Source organism: Antennarius striatus, chromosome 6, assembly GCF_040054535.1.
Source record: "Antennarius striatus isolate MH-2024 chromosome 6, ASM4005453v1, whole genome shotgun sequence".
Taxonomy (NCBI): domain Eukaryota; kingdom Metazoa; phylum Chordata; class Actinopteri; order Lophiiformes; family Antennariidae; genus Antennarius; species Antennarius striatus.
Window position 1 is genome coordinate 6,518,964 of NC_090781.1, and position 17,811 is coordinate 6,536,774.

General features: G+C 41.4%; 1 protein-coding gene across 1 annotated transcript in view; it reads left to right on the forward strand.

Annotated features, from left to right (window-relative positions):
* Positions 1 to 17,811, forward strand: part of rsrc1 (arginine/serine-rich coiled-coil 1) — a 117,315-nt gene that overhangs the window by 95,949 nt on the left and 3,555 nt on the right. Inside the window, exons 7-8 of the mRNA XM_068317225.1 lie at positions 1,144 to 1,212; positions 15,701 to 15,807. Coding sequence (XP_068173326.1) covers positions 1,144 to 1,212; positions 15,701 to 15,807 — 176 coding nt within the window. The remainder of the gene's footprint in view (positions 1 to 1,143; positions 1,213 to 15,700; positions 15,808 to 17,811) is intronic.

A 17,811-nucleotide genomic window follows, 5' to 3' on the forward strand; every position in this document is an offset into this window, starting at 1 on the left:
CTCCTGCATCCAAACACACATGCACGCACACACACACACACACACACACACACACACACACACACACACACACACACACACACACACACACACACACACACACACAGATGTGTATGGGTTGTGCTTTTATGTAATTCATTTGCTCGTAGCATACAATCAGATGCAAAAGGAGGAGCATAAACAAAACACACGCACAAGCAGACATCTCAAGTGGTGTATTAAACCACATTCGGACACCCACATCTGTGCTTCAGTACAAACATTCAGTAGCGCTCACAAATACTTACACCCACTCTTATGTTGTGTAAACTTCTCCAAAACAGTACAGAGCTCTCATTCTCTTCCTCCTCTTTCTCTCTCATCTGCTCACTCTCTTCTGTTTCTCTGTCGTCCTCATTTTTTTTTTCTCAAAGTTTAAACTCATTAAGTGTAATGATATTGGAGACTCAATTTTACATAGCTCATCATCAACCAAGTGAGATAGCAATAAAGGAAAATGGCTCCGCTGAGGCCCTAACACTGCAAAATAAATGATGCGCTGCAACTGAAATGTAATTAATTTAGAGGCAGTATTGATAGTCCTGCCATACATGGCATTATATTTTTTAATGTGGCTTAACATCTTGATTATTCAGGAGGAAAAAGGGAGCCTAGGCAACACAGCTCATGATGAGAGATGCTTAAAATGCCCTGACGAGTGGTTGCTCCCTCTGCCTCTGTTTTTCTTAACCTTTTCATTATGCTTAGACGATAAACACCTCTCAGGAAGACGAGCAGACTTTTCTTAGCTCTGTGAATGAAAGGCAGAGAAAGGTGCTTCCTTTTAGGGAAAGGGGAAGATGTGACTAATTTTTTATTGTTGATTTGTACAGTTTGGTCCTATTTTGCTCAATCTTTGCCGCGAGTCTAAATTTAATTGAAAACACAGTACTGTATCTAAAAAAGAAATGTGTGTATGAATGTGTATTTTTCTTTCTTAAAAATAGTCGTTTGTTTTTATTTTACTTTTCATATAAACATATAAGCACATGTCAAATATAAATACAGAACTTAATCTTTCAAATGTTTCTACGATTAAGACATCGTGAGGGTCTTCTGAAGTTCTTCTTTGATTCTAACTCCTCCTGCTGTCTTTCCTTACAGCTAAGACAGACGAGGTACTGAAGGCCAAAATCGCCAAGAGAGAGGAAGACGCCCGGAAGAAAAATGAAGGTAAATCAGATGCTTGTCTGTCACAGATCCAACATGTGGACCTTTATTAAACCTTTTATCACATTTCTCAATACACAGCCACAAATCCAAACAATGGCCAATAAAATATCACACTCAAGTATCTGGCAAGATAACATTTCATAAATTAGATGTTGATATTCTGAGCACAAAACAAAAGCATTATTGTGATTATCTGATAAATACTAAAGCAAACTTATACTGCAGTTTGACATGTTTCATGTTTGCTAAAGCTTAAACATCCTAAAAAAAGGAAAAATCTTATGTATTAATGTCAATAACATCGTCCTCACTCCGTTCGTGTTTCTCATATTGTATTTAAATGTTTTCCTGGTCCCTGAAATCGCTATAGCTTTGGTCATTCTCCGTATTTAAACACAGCTAATGTTGAATTTACATATGAACGTAAATCCTCTTGTCTTCTAAAGGAACATTTTTCCTCCCAAAGTTTATCTGTACTTTGAAAACATTAAACTTGGAGATTCTGTTTACATTCCATAGTTTCTATTAAGATATAATTGAAGACATGCAACAGAGAGATGTGCTCACGGGCAGTAATTTTATTCTGCTATCATGACACCTCCCACAGCCACCAGTATAGGACACACACACACGCACACACACAAACACAGATTATCTTGATACACATTGAAATAAAGTCAGAGTAAATTATTATGGCTATGCTTTCAGTAATAAAAGTCCTTACTTAAGAATGATGACCGTGGTCATGCTCCAATCAGTGTGTGTATGTGTGTGTATGTATGTGGACACACAGACATGTGTCACAGTTTAATTTGTTCTACCATGGTTGTTATGTTGCTGGATTCTCTCTCAGCTCTTTTTATGTGACCCCCCCCCCCCCCCTTTGCATCGAGCAGGCATGGCAACATGACCTTTAAAGTTAGCTGACCTTTTAGCCAAATGAAAGTCCAGCCATCAGAAACTAATTAGCCTTGCACTCCTGCTCTTGTCCAAAGTTCCAGGAAGAATTTATGCTTTCCTTCTCGTATTTTTTCACCCTTCTCACATTAATATTATTCATTCATTCATTCTCCCTGCCTTTTTCTGCTTTCTCCTCCTAATTTCTGTCACACATACTCTTTTCTTATCACTTCCATTTGACCTGATTGACCGTTTCCACCTCTCTCCTGCACCCTATTCTATGACTTTCTTAGTTTCTTACTTCTCCAGCTTCTTTCTCTGCTTGTGAAAACATTACCAAAGCAGTGACTAAGTGCCTTGCTTGGGGCAACAGACCAAGGCTCCCAATCAAATAGCTTTCTCAAGCTAAGTTCACACTGTACTGGTGCGTCTTTTTGATTCAGTTGACTCTTCCTCCCCTTTGCTCAAAGGTCTCTCGCTCTTTCAATCCGACTTTTCATTCTGTGTGAAATAAGATGTTTCTTGATTGTGCAGTGGAGTGGTGCAGTACAACATGCTGTGCATGTACTGCCTTCGAGTATGATCGTTTTATTCCATCCCCTGCAATGAGAAACATGAAGATCAGAGAGGCTGGAGAAAGTCCCCCTGATGACTGCTGCCTGTCATGTGACTAGCTCTTGTCATGTAGCAAGACAAACCGATGGAGGCTCACATATACATGAACACACTTCCACACACAAGTAGAGTCAGCCAGCTCCATCCTCTTCTGCCCTTCCTCCCAGCTCAGATGAAATGGAGGAGGTAGACCACTGCTGCTGCTAAACATCAGATCACCAGGGGTCTGCTAATTCCCCGCAGGGCCTCTTGGAGGTCAATGCAACTAGAAAGTTTACAGTTGAACCACTGAGTCAACTAAAATGAGAAAACCTTTAAAGAGAGTGGAGGGTAGAAGTGAAGAACACTACCACCTACACTCTTCGTTCATAAATAGATTCACATCCTAGACTGGCAATGTGTTTGAGTTAGTTTAGCCTTAATCGAAACCACCAAGATCTGATTCATGTGAATGCTGTGATATGCAAGCTATTATTGTAGCGAACTGTGGCTTTATACTGCGCAGTCCTGCGAGGAAAGAGGGGTTTTTATCAGCAACCGAGAGAGAAAAAGGAGAGGATCAATAACTGACCCTGTGGTCATCAGTTAACAAAGTAGTATTCACTTAAAAGGAATGTTTGGCTTTCTGGTTAAGGGCAGCCAGATGATGCTAGTGGTTGAAAAAGGAAACATGTGATATGAAAGAGGATGAGAATAAGAGGGTTTCTTTGTTAGCTGCTTGCCTTGTTTAGGCTATTAATGCTGAGAGATGCTGTTTGTGTGCCCAGGAGGCTTTTAGCTAACATAATCTGTCCAGTTATAATAAAACGGACCGCTTGTGAACAACAGTCGGGTGATGAACATTGTGCTGTTAGCTGCCACTTAAATGGAAAACTAACGTTTTCTGTAGTTCTATATATCAAATGATTCATTCTTACCCAACTGAAACTAAATCCCTTTTGTTGTGGAGTTTATTACACTTATCTGCTTTGTGTTTATTACTGTGCAAAATCAAATTATGTTTATTAAAAAAAAATTCTGCTAATTGTACATTATTCCAAGCAATCAGTATTTAACCAGTTATATCATATTTAACAGGACAAAGGTTTCTTCATCATTTATCAATCTGCCGCTCAGCATCTTAATTGTGAAGATAAAAAAGTAAAAACAGTGATTTTTGTGTTCTATTATTTATTAGAATCCAACCAAAATGATTTAAAGGCCAAACATATTCAGTTCATGTATGACAACACACCAATACAGTATTGCATTTAAAAAAAGCTTATTTGTTATAGTTGTTACATACATGTATGTGATAAAGTAAATCTAATTTATTTAAATTCAGAACATTTTTCTGGCTAGTAGTATGTTTTCATTATACCTTTCTGCTTTCATTTTTATCATTTATGGATTTTGCTACTCATTTCACAGGAATATATCTTCAGGTCTCGCTATAGGATAACTGTTGAGTGTATGTATGCAGTGTGTGTGTTTGTTCCAGTCCAACATGTAATGACACAGGTGACATAGAGGTGTAAATTTTATAGTAGTAATTATGGTTCTGGTGCTTATTATTAAGATTTAGTTTGAACTCTTCCTGGATTCCTTTGCACACAGAAGCTACAGATGTAGAATGGTTCATCAATTAGTTGAACTTAAAGTTGTGAAATGCTTCAAACCCATATTTATTCCTGCACATTCACATGCAGCGTCCAAAGTCCCTGCTCACACTCTGAACACACGGCATCCAGTAGAGTTTGGGTGCTGTTTAACATCTATTAATGTGTGCAGATCCTCTCCGACATACAGAATTATGTCGGTATAGATTGAACACTAGCCTGTAGCCTGCAGATGGTATTTTAGCCCTTGTGCCGCTCTGTCCTCATTACCTCAAACCACCACCAGATTGGGAGATCATATATTTTAATGAGACGTATAATAGCTCTTTAACCCATATCATTAGGAGAATATATACCTACGGTTTGCTCTTTTGGCAGTTAAACGAAAGGACTGTTTCCCTAATTACGTGTTGTGTAGGACAGGTCACCGGTTGGGTGTGTACCTGTCTGTGTGTGTCTCTGTTCAGGAATTATATGACCATTAAATATTCAACCGCAGGCCCCCGCCACCCCCCTCCACCTCTACTTCCTCAACCCAGCATCCATTAACGCCTCATCACCGTTTAACTATGTCTGTTGTCAATCACCACAGGGCCTCGGCCCAAACAGAAAATGTCTGGATTTGGTTTCTTGTCTTAATTGTTCAACATATAGAAATTAGGATAAATACACGTCCTGAACAAGTGCAGGACGCTGTAACAAAAGACAATCGATAGAAGTGAAAAATCATTAAGGGTGCATGCGCCTGCACCGTCATTTGTTTGAAATAATATTTCTCTTGTAAGGTGTTATTACATGCTCTGCTAAACAATTTGTCAGTCAGCTAAAATTTCCGCTTTGCATGCATTACCAGTGTGGGTGTGTGCGTCCATAATGAATGATGTGATCCCTTTTCTAATTGAAAATAACTATTCCACGGATAACAAGCTCTTGTGTAGTCCAAAGCCATATCCCTTCAGTTCTGGCCTATCTCGTCTGTAATAAAAGACAGGAAATGAGAGGCAAGTGAGAGTGGTGGCTTGGACATTGACGCTTAATGTAATCTGCCTTGAAATCAAATTATTTGACCTGGAAAGCCTAACAATACAAAACTCCTGCCGGGCTGCTGTTAAATATTTAGCACGTGCCTGTCATGAATACAAATGCTGCGCAAATTAGAATCTACAGGCGCGTGACCCTCATATCACACCCTGGGAGCACAGAGGGGCTGGCTCTGCTTTAAATGTTTTAATTACCGGGGCCATAGTTTGGCGTGCCACACTACCTCAGCGAGCTGCAGCGGCACTGCTCGAGCTGCCACTTGAAGGACAAGCGGTGAAATTCATCCGCTGGTAAACACGAGTGATCTGGTGTCCGTGATCTCATCACATTAACTAAAACATGAGGATTCAATAAAGAGAGTGTCTGAATTATGCTAAGCTATAATTATAGTTCCCAGCATTCTCTCTCAGAGCAGAGCATTATACTTTTTTAAGCCGTGTTCTCTCCGCGGGCTATATGATCTACCTTAGGACTCCAGGGAAGCACTGTATTGCTCTTGTGCACTCTGCGCTGAAGGAAGATCTGTCTCAGTGATTTTGATGTAAGAAAATCTGGTTTGTATTGATTCTGTATTGATCAGTGGCGTTAGCCTCATCTCCTGTCGTTACTTCAGATAAATGGCCTTATTTGTTGTGTTATTATGTTCAACACAATGATGCCAGAAACAGTCAGAGGAATATTGAGCCGACACTTCATTGGCTTCATGGCCTCTGTTTGTTCCAGGAACTAAAGAATGTTTTCTGCCTGTGCAGAGAATGTATAAAAGAGAGCACAAGCAACTACACCTCCACTTTAAAGGTCTGTTTCAAGCAGAATCTTACATAGCGTTTCACATTTATTTATATTTTTTTTGTCCTGCCTAAACATAGATGAAAAGTGCCACCAATTCAGTCTAGCCATCCCTCTTTTTTTATTTTCTCCTCTCTCCTCCCTGTTCATTCAGGTTGCGGTTCCCCCCACGTTTAAATGATTAGTTATGCAAAGCTTGTAAGCACTGAATCAGAGTTATGGTCCCTGGGGAAATAAATTTGGCAGAAAATCAGTGTGAGAAGATTTAATTATCACGAGGAGACCTTTTTCCTTGCATTGGCCCACTGAAGCCCAGACACCCTCCCCCCCCTCTCCCCCTCTCTCACTCGCTCTCCCCCTCTCTCTCATCTCTTTGGCGAGCTTCAGACACTGCAGCCAGCAAAAAACCCCGGTGTGCAGCATGGATGCTAGCCCTTGCTTCTCTTCCCAATTTGTATCACTGCACGGTGATAAGCCAAGCAATTACTACTTTATTGATTTTTCATCACTGCAAATTTAAAGTTGATCCCCCACACTGCCACTGGCTCCCCGCCTCTCCTTTCCCCTCTCCTCCCTTGGAGATGGCTCAGCAGGGTGATTAGGTGACCTCCCATCCTGTTGTTCCCATGAACGAATGGAGGTGAATGCTCAATTCCTCTAACCTCATGTGACCCTTTGCCCCGTGTTAATGGGATGCTGATGTTGCCTAGAGTGTGGCTGTCACTTGTGCAGCCATGGCCAGTAGCAAATTCATTTCTATTAGGATATCTATGGAATGACAGGTTTGCCCCGATAGCAGCCTAGCTATCTCTGACATGGGCTAGATTACACACTAATTGACCATGCAAGCATCCAGCCCATGTTCACTCAGGTCGAGTGGACGGATGATTGACAGCACCCTTTTACCCTCTGTGATTGGTAATCGGTTCATGGGTCAGTCTTATCAATTAACCTGCCAGCACACCAGTGTGTCATGAGCAACCTGACTTGAGATATAGGTCTTTGTCTAGGTCCACTTTATATCAACTTGTTGAAAATTAGATATCAAAATTGAAATGATCTGTCCTGACGCTTTTAATTAGAAACTGAAGAAAGTGTGACAACGTTGATTTGAACAAATTATTTTTACAATCATTTTAATACACTTTTGTTTTGATTTTTTTTTTAAGTTTGTCTTTGAATTTAGCAAAATAATCAATACCACTGATTCATAGAGATAGCATTTGTTACTATGGGCTCACTGAAGGAAGCATATGGTCCAGCGCTGGAACTGAACTCACTGTTAGTATGTGAAAGTGTCTGCTGCACACATTTATATGTCTGGTCTGGATATGATCATACACAGCAGTAAGACTCGCTGCATGCGACCAGGGTGGTCAGACGGCCGTGATCGGACACACCCTCAGACTGCTGCAGGTCAGAGTGCTGGGATCCTGGGTGGCTGTGGCCATGTGGTGGCCCCTGCAAGTTACCATTAGACAACTATGGGAGTGTGTTTTGGGAGAGATGAGTGTGTGTGGGGGGGTTTGGTAGAATTTATTAGAGCATGTTGTCAGAAAACAATTGCTAAACCACCAGTGACATGCTGTCCTGTACTTCCAATCCACAACTCAATTTCAGAATAATTACATCAAGCTGAGCTTCACGTGCGACATGATCTGTCTTTAAAATGTATAAGAAAGCCAAACAGACAAACATGGCACTCTGTCTTATTGCAGTAAACGTCATCTAGGGTTGAGCTGCAGGGGACAGAAGGAAGCTTGTCAGGCTGATGGTGTTGAAGTACAGTCTATGTAAACTTCAAAAACATCATCACATCAGGGTGCAAATTTCCCTCCTAATATCAGAACATATTGGCATTAAAATGTAAAGTCTATTCTTTCCATGAAGGATTTAAGTTGCAAAGGGTTCTGGGTTACACTTTGTGTTTTGGCAAATACAATATCCTGTAGAAAACCACTGGGTAAAAAGATACAGTAGCACTAAGGTTTGTATTTATTACTGGAAGTCAAAATAAGAGAAATGAGGGGTATTTGCCTAATTATTACAACTCAGACGCACACACACACACACACACACACACACACACACACATACATTTTTGGCCATGACCTTTACTAATGCAGTTGGAACGCACAAACATGAGACTCTCTGCCTCCAAACATACACGTACACATATACATACACACACACATGCACGCACGCACGCACGCACACACACACACACGCACATACACACACACACACACACACACACACGCACAGCCTGTCATGAGCCAGTGGAGTGAAAGGAAGGATCAATAACAACCCAAGTAAGGAGAAAGAGTTGGTTTCTTGATGGCCACTTGTCAAGAAGACTGAAGGTCACAAGGTGTGTGTGTTTGTGTGTGTGTGTGTGTGTGTGTGTGTGTGTGTGTGTGTGTGTGTGTGTGTGTGTATTAGTGTACATGAAAATCGAGCCAGCTTCCTGGATTCTGATGACATCATTTTCATTTTAAAGACCTCACTCCAATTACGTAAGTAATTAGTTCCGTGGTGTTTTTCCAATTATAGAATGTTCATAAAAGAGCTGCTGACCACTCTGGGATCGAAAAAAATGGAGGTAGCTGCACTTTTTTTGTGTGCACACACACACAAACACGCACACGCACACACACACACACACACACACACACACACACACACACACACACACACACACACACACACACACACACACACACACACACACATACATAAGCCTGGCATAGTTTAACATCCAGTTAATGCAGTCAAATGAGTGTTATTTCGGATCATCCAGGTCTTTAACTGCAGTGGCATTAAAACAGTATTCATGTGAATGAAGAGATGCTTGATTTTACATAGAGATTATTGCACTCCACCTAACTGATTGATCAGAAGAGCTGCATATCCCTTCATTTCCAACACGTGATCATTTTTCAAAGACCCTATATGTTAAATTAAACACGTGTTCAAATTTCATTGTGCGTGGAAAGTGTTTAATAAACCTGACCAAGACGTTCTGCACGACGCAAATCTTAAGAATACAAAATGTTGGGAATGCCACAAGTCCCTCTTTTGAGTCCGATGACAGAGAAAGTGGCTGTGATCTTGAAGATCTCACCACTCAGCCTGTGAAAGCTTCACTATTTAATGAGATTCTGTGATGCTACCCAGGCACAAGACATCGACTAACACTCATACTGCTTTCTTTGTCTCCCCCATGAACACACACACACACACACACACAAACACATGCACACACAGTTAAAGAAACATACCCACCTGGTTTTGGTTAGAACCTCTAGCATCATGCTATTGGGCCAGCACGACCAGTCAGGATTTAGCCTGCAGCCAACCTTTTCACCTTAAAAATAAAAAAACCCATTAGATTCTTTTAAACTTTTTTGCACCTGTTTTGACAAAGGGTGGAAAACTGAATTCATGGAGAAAATTCACTTTTATACACATTTTGGTGATGGTTACAAAGTCAAGGCAGAACAATAAATTATTTCAATCTGTTACACTAAGAGTTTATGGGTTCAGATGTTGATCCGGATGGATGGATGGGCTGATGGATCTTTATCCATGACAACGTTTTTTTTTTCCCCTACAAAGAGGGTCATTTGAGGTGAGAAAGTTGAAGGGTCGGCTGGCAGAGTGGCGTTGAATGACAAAAGAGGGAGGGGTGGCAAATGACAGGAGATGAGCAAAGATGTGTAAGGCGGGAGCTCGGCGTGACGCGTGCTGACCATGTCATTCTGTCATTAGCAGGTTGTTTGGGGCTTTAATTCATCACTCACACCTTTATTGACCCTGAGAGTGGCTGATCACTATCTGTTGGAGACACTAGGAATATTGTGTGTATTTGCCACTCAGTCTCCAGCTGCTCTTCATTTCCTGACGCCAAATTGATAAGGGATAAATCTATCACTTGAAATTAAAGCCAATGGATATTTTATTCAAAATTCCTGATTGTTTGGTCCACTTAATTTCCCTGGGACCTTATAGAGTGGACAATTTGTATAAGGGAGACAGCTTAGCCTTATTAACATATGACAGACCCCTGCTGACAGGGACAGGAGTGGTTGGGAAAGCAAACTCCATGGAGACCAGCTGACACGATGATAACAAGGTGAGCACCACAGGGAATTGCTCAGCCTGCGTTTGCGGTTGAAGCTTGGGAGACGTGGGTTATAGAGCGGCATGGCTGTCTTGGAGCGTGTGTGTATGCGCGTGTGCGTGTGTACTGTCTCATGGGAACACACATTAAACCGCTTAGTCCTCAGACGTCTCCCTAATCATGTGCACGCTTACAAACACATAAATGTGTATATACTCCTTTGGGGACACACATGGAACATCTGGCTTAGCCTGACAGAATTTTCCTTCATTTCATGAGACCTTTCGACCCCCGGCGGCCACAGACGTCAGACAGGCATCAGCATCACATCTCGCCATTATTCCAATGCCACCATTGGTGGTTTACTGAATTACAAACAACTTAGAGATCTATTTAGTGGTGAAAAAACTGGACATGACACTTGGATTAATTTGATGGGCTGGGTAATTTCTCTTCTTGCGTCCTTACCCTATCTCTGTCTGAGCTGCGTTTGCCTGTTCTTACCCTCGTCTCTTCTCTTTCTCTCTTGTAATATATTCCTCTCCTTCTTTCTTTCTTGTTTCTTTCTCTCATTGAGGTCTCATTTTTCATTGCCTAAAGCTGCTGGGTATTAGTTATGCAAATATTGACTTGCAGCTTTGCCCTGCTAGCTATCAATTGAAATCAGGAAATCGATGGGCCTAATAGCTGCTCATTAGCCACTTGATGCATTTTCAAGGCTAACATCAGAACCTGTCAATGGCTCCTAATCAATACGGTCTAAAAGTATTACCTAAGCGAGGCCTACACCAGACACCTTTTTAATAACCTGAGTTGGCTGTTTGGATTTCTGTGAGGAAGTAGAACAATCTTTGACTAAATGGCGCTGTGCCCAGCAAACAGGATGGCCATAAGTGTTTTTGTCATATCAAAAAAAATATCTCATTGGCAAGAAACTTTGCAGACACCAAGTATGCAAATGAAGTTTTGTAAAATTATTTGTATTGGTGTTAAAGTCAGTTTGGGCGTGTGTCGTGCGAGCTAAGCCGACATACCGTATTTTTCAGCCTCGGTGGAGGTTTGTGTTCGACTGTTTCTGTTCAATCCGATTAACACGCATACGTCGGAGCTGAATTTTGTTTGGGCCTGGAGAATCGTACAGATGAAGACTTTGATGAAGCGAGGATGCTGCTGCTCAGAAAAGGGCGCCAGACTCGAGCCCCTCTATAGCCCCGGCTAAGCTTAACTCAGCTGTTTAATGCCAGCCATTACGAGTGTGTGCATGTGTGCACTACGCATGTATGTGTGTGTGTGAGTGGGTTTACCCTGCTCGGGGGTTAAATAAACAAGAGCTGCTAGCCTACAGGTAGGACCCACAGGAGACCAGCCGTGGAAGACTCAGATGGAGCGCGAGGCTCTTACCTTGGCATTCTTGGTGTTGTCGCCATTGCTGGAGCTGATATTCACTAATGAAGGGTGAGCTGGAAAATGACTAAAGGAGATGGTAAACAAACTTACTGTGCACACACACACACACACACACACACACACACATACACACACACACACACTGAACAGATTCTTACACGTGTGTTAATGTGCTTAACTTGGTGGATCCGTGCGTGTGATTGTGACCATCCCTGATGTATCTGAGGCTGCTGTAAAGAGATGGGGAGAATGTGGGCGGATGGGGGATTCGAGGCGGAGGCTGGCAGCGGGGCAGTTGGCCGCTGGTGCAGAAAGCGAAAGAGCGGAATAAAGAAGGGGGGTACAGAGGAGATAAATCATTAGAGAGCAGGTTATTGAAAAAGCAGGGAGATAAAAGAGTGAAGAAGCCAGTAATTGCCTTAAAGATCAGACTACAAAGCATTACTTTGGATTTTACAAGGCCAGCCAGCAACAAAAGAGCAGTAATTTATGAGCTCAGTGTAAAAGAATAGCATAATTACATTAAAAATTAATGCTAATGAGGGCTAAAATGGGTAAGGTGGTTATTATGAAAGTTTGTATTCATCTTCCCGGGGTTGAATGATGGCTAGTGGCTTGATTAATGGCTTAATTTCTATCAATTAGCAGGCAAAAAAATCTCCACTGAGACAGGCCTAAATTGAGCATTGAATTACACATCTTTATCATAGTACAGAGTGGGGGGGGGTACATTATTGAAACCTAGGAAAACTGAAATGCTGCCATGTGCACACGTGTGAATAGTGCAGGTTACTCTGCTAATAGATAAGATAAATGTTTATCCTCATGTATTTCTCGTGTCTTTGTTGGGTGTGCAGGAGACTGTTGTTGGGTATAATGTATTAAAATCAAATCAAAGATTTGCAACTTCTAAACTCCTGAAAATGATGATTTGACTCTTTGATGAAACTTGCAAATTAAAGTTTTAGATGCTTTGTAAGCACAAAGTGCAGAAGTGACACCAATCATAATTGTATTTTCTTCTGTACATATATATATATAGTTGTTTTTTTTTTACTATGGCTTGCTCATTTTCAAGGCAATCGTTATATAGCTTTAAGCTTTTTGTTTGACATGTAATTCCAAAACACATTCAAAGATCTTCTGCAATTTGTGAGACTCTGGTAAAACAACCAGATAGTTTTCTCCACCACAACAAGAGCTGCAGTAATTTAGCGGTGCGCTAGTGCACTCAATTACTGGAATTAATCGGCAGCAGCAATATATTCAGTTCAGCTGCTCTTGATTGACAAACTGGAGACCAAAGTCAAGTTTAGTAAGACAACGCTGCCAGAGCCCAAAGCCTCTGCGCACATGTAGGGATGTGTTGTTGAACAGCTCCCTCTTCTGGTAGGAAAGTGTAACTGCTGTAAACGCTCTCATCTTCAAGGCTGAAGGAGATGAACTGAAATCTGTTTTCATTGGCTGGTTTGATTTTCTCTCCACTCTTGTGGTCTTAATCAATGAAGTGGACAAACAGCTATTTAGAGAGAACAATAACCTATTGATTCTGAGCCACTCGTCAGCTACGGGTGTCTGTCCAACTAATTTCAGTAATGAGATGGCAAGTGAGTTTTCTGACTCCCTCTTTTATATGTCGGTACCGACACACACACACCGACACACACACACCGACAAACACACACACACACACACACACACACACACACACACACACACACACACCTTGTCAGTCATCATGTATTACACTAATCTCCAGATTGAAAAAAAGTTTATTGATTCACTTTAATCTCATTTCCTTCCTGGTTAGAGTTTCATCTAACCTAATGAAAAGGTTCATATTGTACATTTAATTGTCTGTATTTGTGCTTTCGCCGTTTGTCTCTCTGCCTCAGCCTTCACTTCATATGCCACTCACTGCTGAAAGAGAAGCCTTCCTATTTTTGTGACAATTGACTCGACCTGTTCAATTAATTTGCCGGATAATGCGTCCATATTAAATATCAACTTTGACCTCACCGAGCTGCTGAGTGTGCTCGCCCAGATAGTGTATTGATTTTTGTCTGTCGCTAAGCTCACCAGGCCTGCACTCAAAGTCCATTATTTTAGATTTTTCCATGAAATACGTATCTTTTCCGGCTGACATCTGACAAACGGCGTATGTAAGTCATTTTATCTGCTAATAATGCGTTTGTCAAAGAGTCTGAGGTCTTAATGGAATCCTGCAGCGCATGGAAACCCCAGCAGCAGGAAGGTCTGCAGAGGTGATGCTTGCAGATATTTTGTGCATCTGTGTGTGTGTGTGTTCGATGGGAATTATTTCAGGAACATATATTGTTGGTTTTCTGTCTAACACACACACACACACACACACGCTTAGCAATACGGTGGTGATAGGGGTGTGAAGGACAGGCCACAGTCTCAAGGAGGATATTGGGCCAGTGTTGAGACTTCATCTCAGTCAAGGTAATGACTATTTTTTGAGCTACTGTGGAATGAGTCTCTGCTCACATCTACCCCCACAGGATGACACGCTGATAGTCTGTCATCTAGGAAGCCTTAATTCCATTTGTCACTCACTTGTCCAATTCTGCAGTGCATTTAAATCAAAATCAAGTTTGTTTGAGAGCTATTATGAACTATAATTGTGTGTGTACGTGTGTGTGTGTGTGTGCGTGTGCGTGTGCGTGCGTGCGTGCGTGTGTGTGTGTGTGTGTGTGTGTGTGTGTGTGTGTGTGTGTGTGTGTGTGCGTGTGATGCTTTGCTGTGAAAGCTGGAACAAATATTCATTTATTCATTAAACACCAGGACCATGGAGATCTGTTGTGACACCCTTTCTGTAGCTTCTAATGGTTTGAATTAATTTCTGCTATTAGCTCCAGTTGCATGCTGTGTGTGTGTGTGTGTGTGTGTGTGTGTGTGTGTGTGTGTGTGTGTGTGTGTGTGTGTGTGTGCGCGCGTGTCTGTCTGTCTGTCTGTTGTTGTGTGCGTCTGTCTGTCTCACATTTATGTTCGCCATGAATGTAAGTTTGTTAACACGTGTCCGTGTGGGAGTACTGAAATGCTGGTGCTCTGTGTTTGTGTGTGTGTGTGTGTGTGTGTGTGTGAGTGTGTGTGTGTGTGCGAGAGAGAGTGAGAGTGTGAGTCTTCCCCCATTTGTGTACTTGTTTTCATGACACAGCCTACATGAGTAGAGCAGCGAAACATAGATGTCTGCTGGATTGACAGATAGAGAGATAGGAGAGTGCAGGAGAGGACGGTTGGATGGGGGATAGAGGGATGAATATTGACTGATCAGTGGAAAGATTGACAGCCAGAGAATAATGGGAGCATTCAGACTCTGTCTTTCTTTCTGTTGCTAACTTTCCCGGCACACCTATTTTTGCCCTCCTACGCTACGGCGGCTGCGCTTGAATTCTTGAAATGATTTATTATCTGATATGCAGAATCTTGATGTGTTTATATCCAGGAGTAATTTACTGGAAACCCTTTCCGTCTTTTTGTTAGATTGTACAAGCCAGAGCGAAATGCTTTCTGATACATGAAAACTATATGAAACCTAATCATGTTCAGTCTCCATAATGAAATTCCATTGCAGTGAGTTTGTGTTCATATTTTGATTATTTTAGAATGCATTATCTGAGGGTAATTCACTGTCTGGCTATTATCTTGTTTGTCTTTTTTTTCCACTTGCCTTTTGTTGCAACTTTATGCCCTTGGCTTTTTCATGGGGGCCGAGATTAAAATAGGGGAATATCAAAAAATTTCATATTGTATGTGTCAGAGAGTATTATGAAGAGAGATAACATAAAATCAACCATACTGAGTCCAAATGAAATCTGGGGCTTTTTCAGAGAATGGCAAAGGATACCTGACCCCACATGTCTACAGCGTGTGTGTGTGTGTGTGTGTGTGTGTGTGTGTGTGTGTGTGTGTGCGTGCTTGTGTGTCCATGTCTGTGTTCCTGGACATGTGTGCTTTTCATAACGTCTCCTCTGTGTCACATGTGTTTCAGAGGGAACTACTCTGGAGGAGCAAGTGCGAAGGATAAAGGACATCGAGGCCATTGAGAGTGAATCCTTTGTTCCTCAGGCTTTCAAATCATCCAGGGATGATATAAAGGTGCGTTCTGTCTCTCTTTCTCTCCCTGCCTCTCACTCTCTGTCTTTTCACTCCGTCTCTTATTGAATTTACTTCTGTGTGACGCTATGCCGTCTGTCCAGAGACGGCCCAGACCAAATCAAACATTCATTCAGAGCCGTTTGTTCTGACCTGAGACGGTTTCATCAGATGCTCCACTGTTCAGCGCCTCCGATGAGGCGGCACCTACACAAAAGCTACAGCAGGCGACAGCCATCCTGTGTCTTCCCCCTCTCTGCCCCTCACCCTCACTCCACCCCCCACACGGGTTGTGCAGATGCAGACAAAACACAGAAGTCATTATTGAAATGTCTCTGAAGGAGCAGGAATTTGATTTGTTGTGGCTCATGGCTGTTTTGAAAAGAAAGGTGACAACATGTGACAGCGAACCCGCTCAGACGCATCCTGGTGAGTCTGACAAAGGGCGAGACCCCCGTAGCTGCAGCTTGGACCAGAAGACGCCGGTCGGCCCGGCCCGGGCAGAAGGCCCAGGTTGCACCAGTAGTTTATTCTAGTCTCCAGTGTAATGTCCTTTTCACAAACTGAACCTCAACCTCAACCTGATTCAACCAGCAGCTTTCATTGTTCTCATCGATGTAACCGACGCTGTGTAAGAAAATATGACAAACCGGGCCTGTCGGGTTATTTATATGTATTTAGCTCACAAAACACGGAGAACATAGTTAAGAAAAATATAAAACCATGCATTATCTGCTTTCATTTGGATGATACAGAAAATCGCGTTTGTCATTAATCTGTGGGTTGTTGACCTCATCATTAATCAAATCCTGTTCATGGCGTCCAGATGATTCCGTCTTTGTTGGGATGATTTTACAGACTTACTGAATCTTTTGATTGCATCACATCTTTTTCTGCAACAAACACGATATTGTATACGTATGCTACACATTTAATCATTGTTTAACTGCTGTAGAGCAAATATGATATAATGTAATGTATATTTTTTCTTACATGTTGTTAAGAATAATTATTAGGGTCCTTTTAAAGTAAGTAGTGCCAATGATTTTAAATTAATAAAAGGAATATATAATCAGCATACCGTTAGCACAAATTGTGATGACCACTTCTACTATCTCATATTTGGCACGTCACAATACTTATTACCCGGTGTGTTTTAAATTCCTCACACTTTTTGAATCCTGCCAAATGAATTTTAAGCAGATCTTTCCAACTGGGTAAACATTTGCTCCAGGGCTGATTTTCAGAGTGTTTGAAGCGTGAATAGACTTGGCAAAGTATTAATTTTGATATTTCTTCTTTATTAAGCACATCAAGGAGAACAAGCCATTCTTTCAAATATTGGGCTGATTAATGCCTTCAGGGATGGAGGAAGAATAATTTCCAAACAAGCATCACATATTCTGCGGTCAGCTTGGCCTCACTTCGTCATGAGAGACAGATAGACTTTTTATCTTTTTCATTAATAAAAATAAATAAAAAATGATTTATTTTTCCTTGGCTTCAACTAAAAAATATGTCTAATGTCAGGGCACATCTGACCCAGCTAAGATTCCATAGAGCTGTTTCTTTGAGGTGGGTGTCTGTGAGAGGCCAATAACACTAAAGTTGTTGGTTAAACAAAAGCAGAGACACTTGCATATCTTATAATGGAGAGACATACAGAGAGATAACACGTTTAAAAGATGCAGGATATTAACTGGCTTATTTTGCCACACAGCTCTCCAGAGGTTTCGAAGCATTAGTCAGACTTTTACTGACATCTGATGGACAGACGGTGTATTGCATTTTTTCATTTTTCATACTTAGTTTGTTGAAATCAATCTGAAGTCCAGTTGATTCTTTTTTGCTCTTCTTGATTTACCTCAACCGGGATGACCAATGACCTAACAAATAGGCATCCCTACTTTAATACCATTCTTACTACCGTTTTATAGCCTCGTATTGAATGTTTGTCACGTTGTTTTTTCGATGTTCTAAATTTATTTTAATGTTTAATGTGTGCTT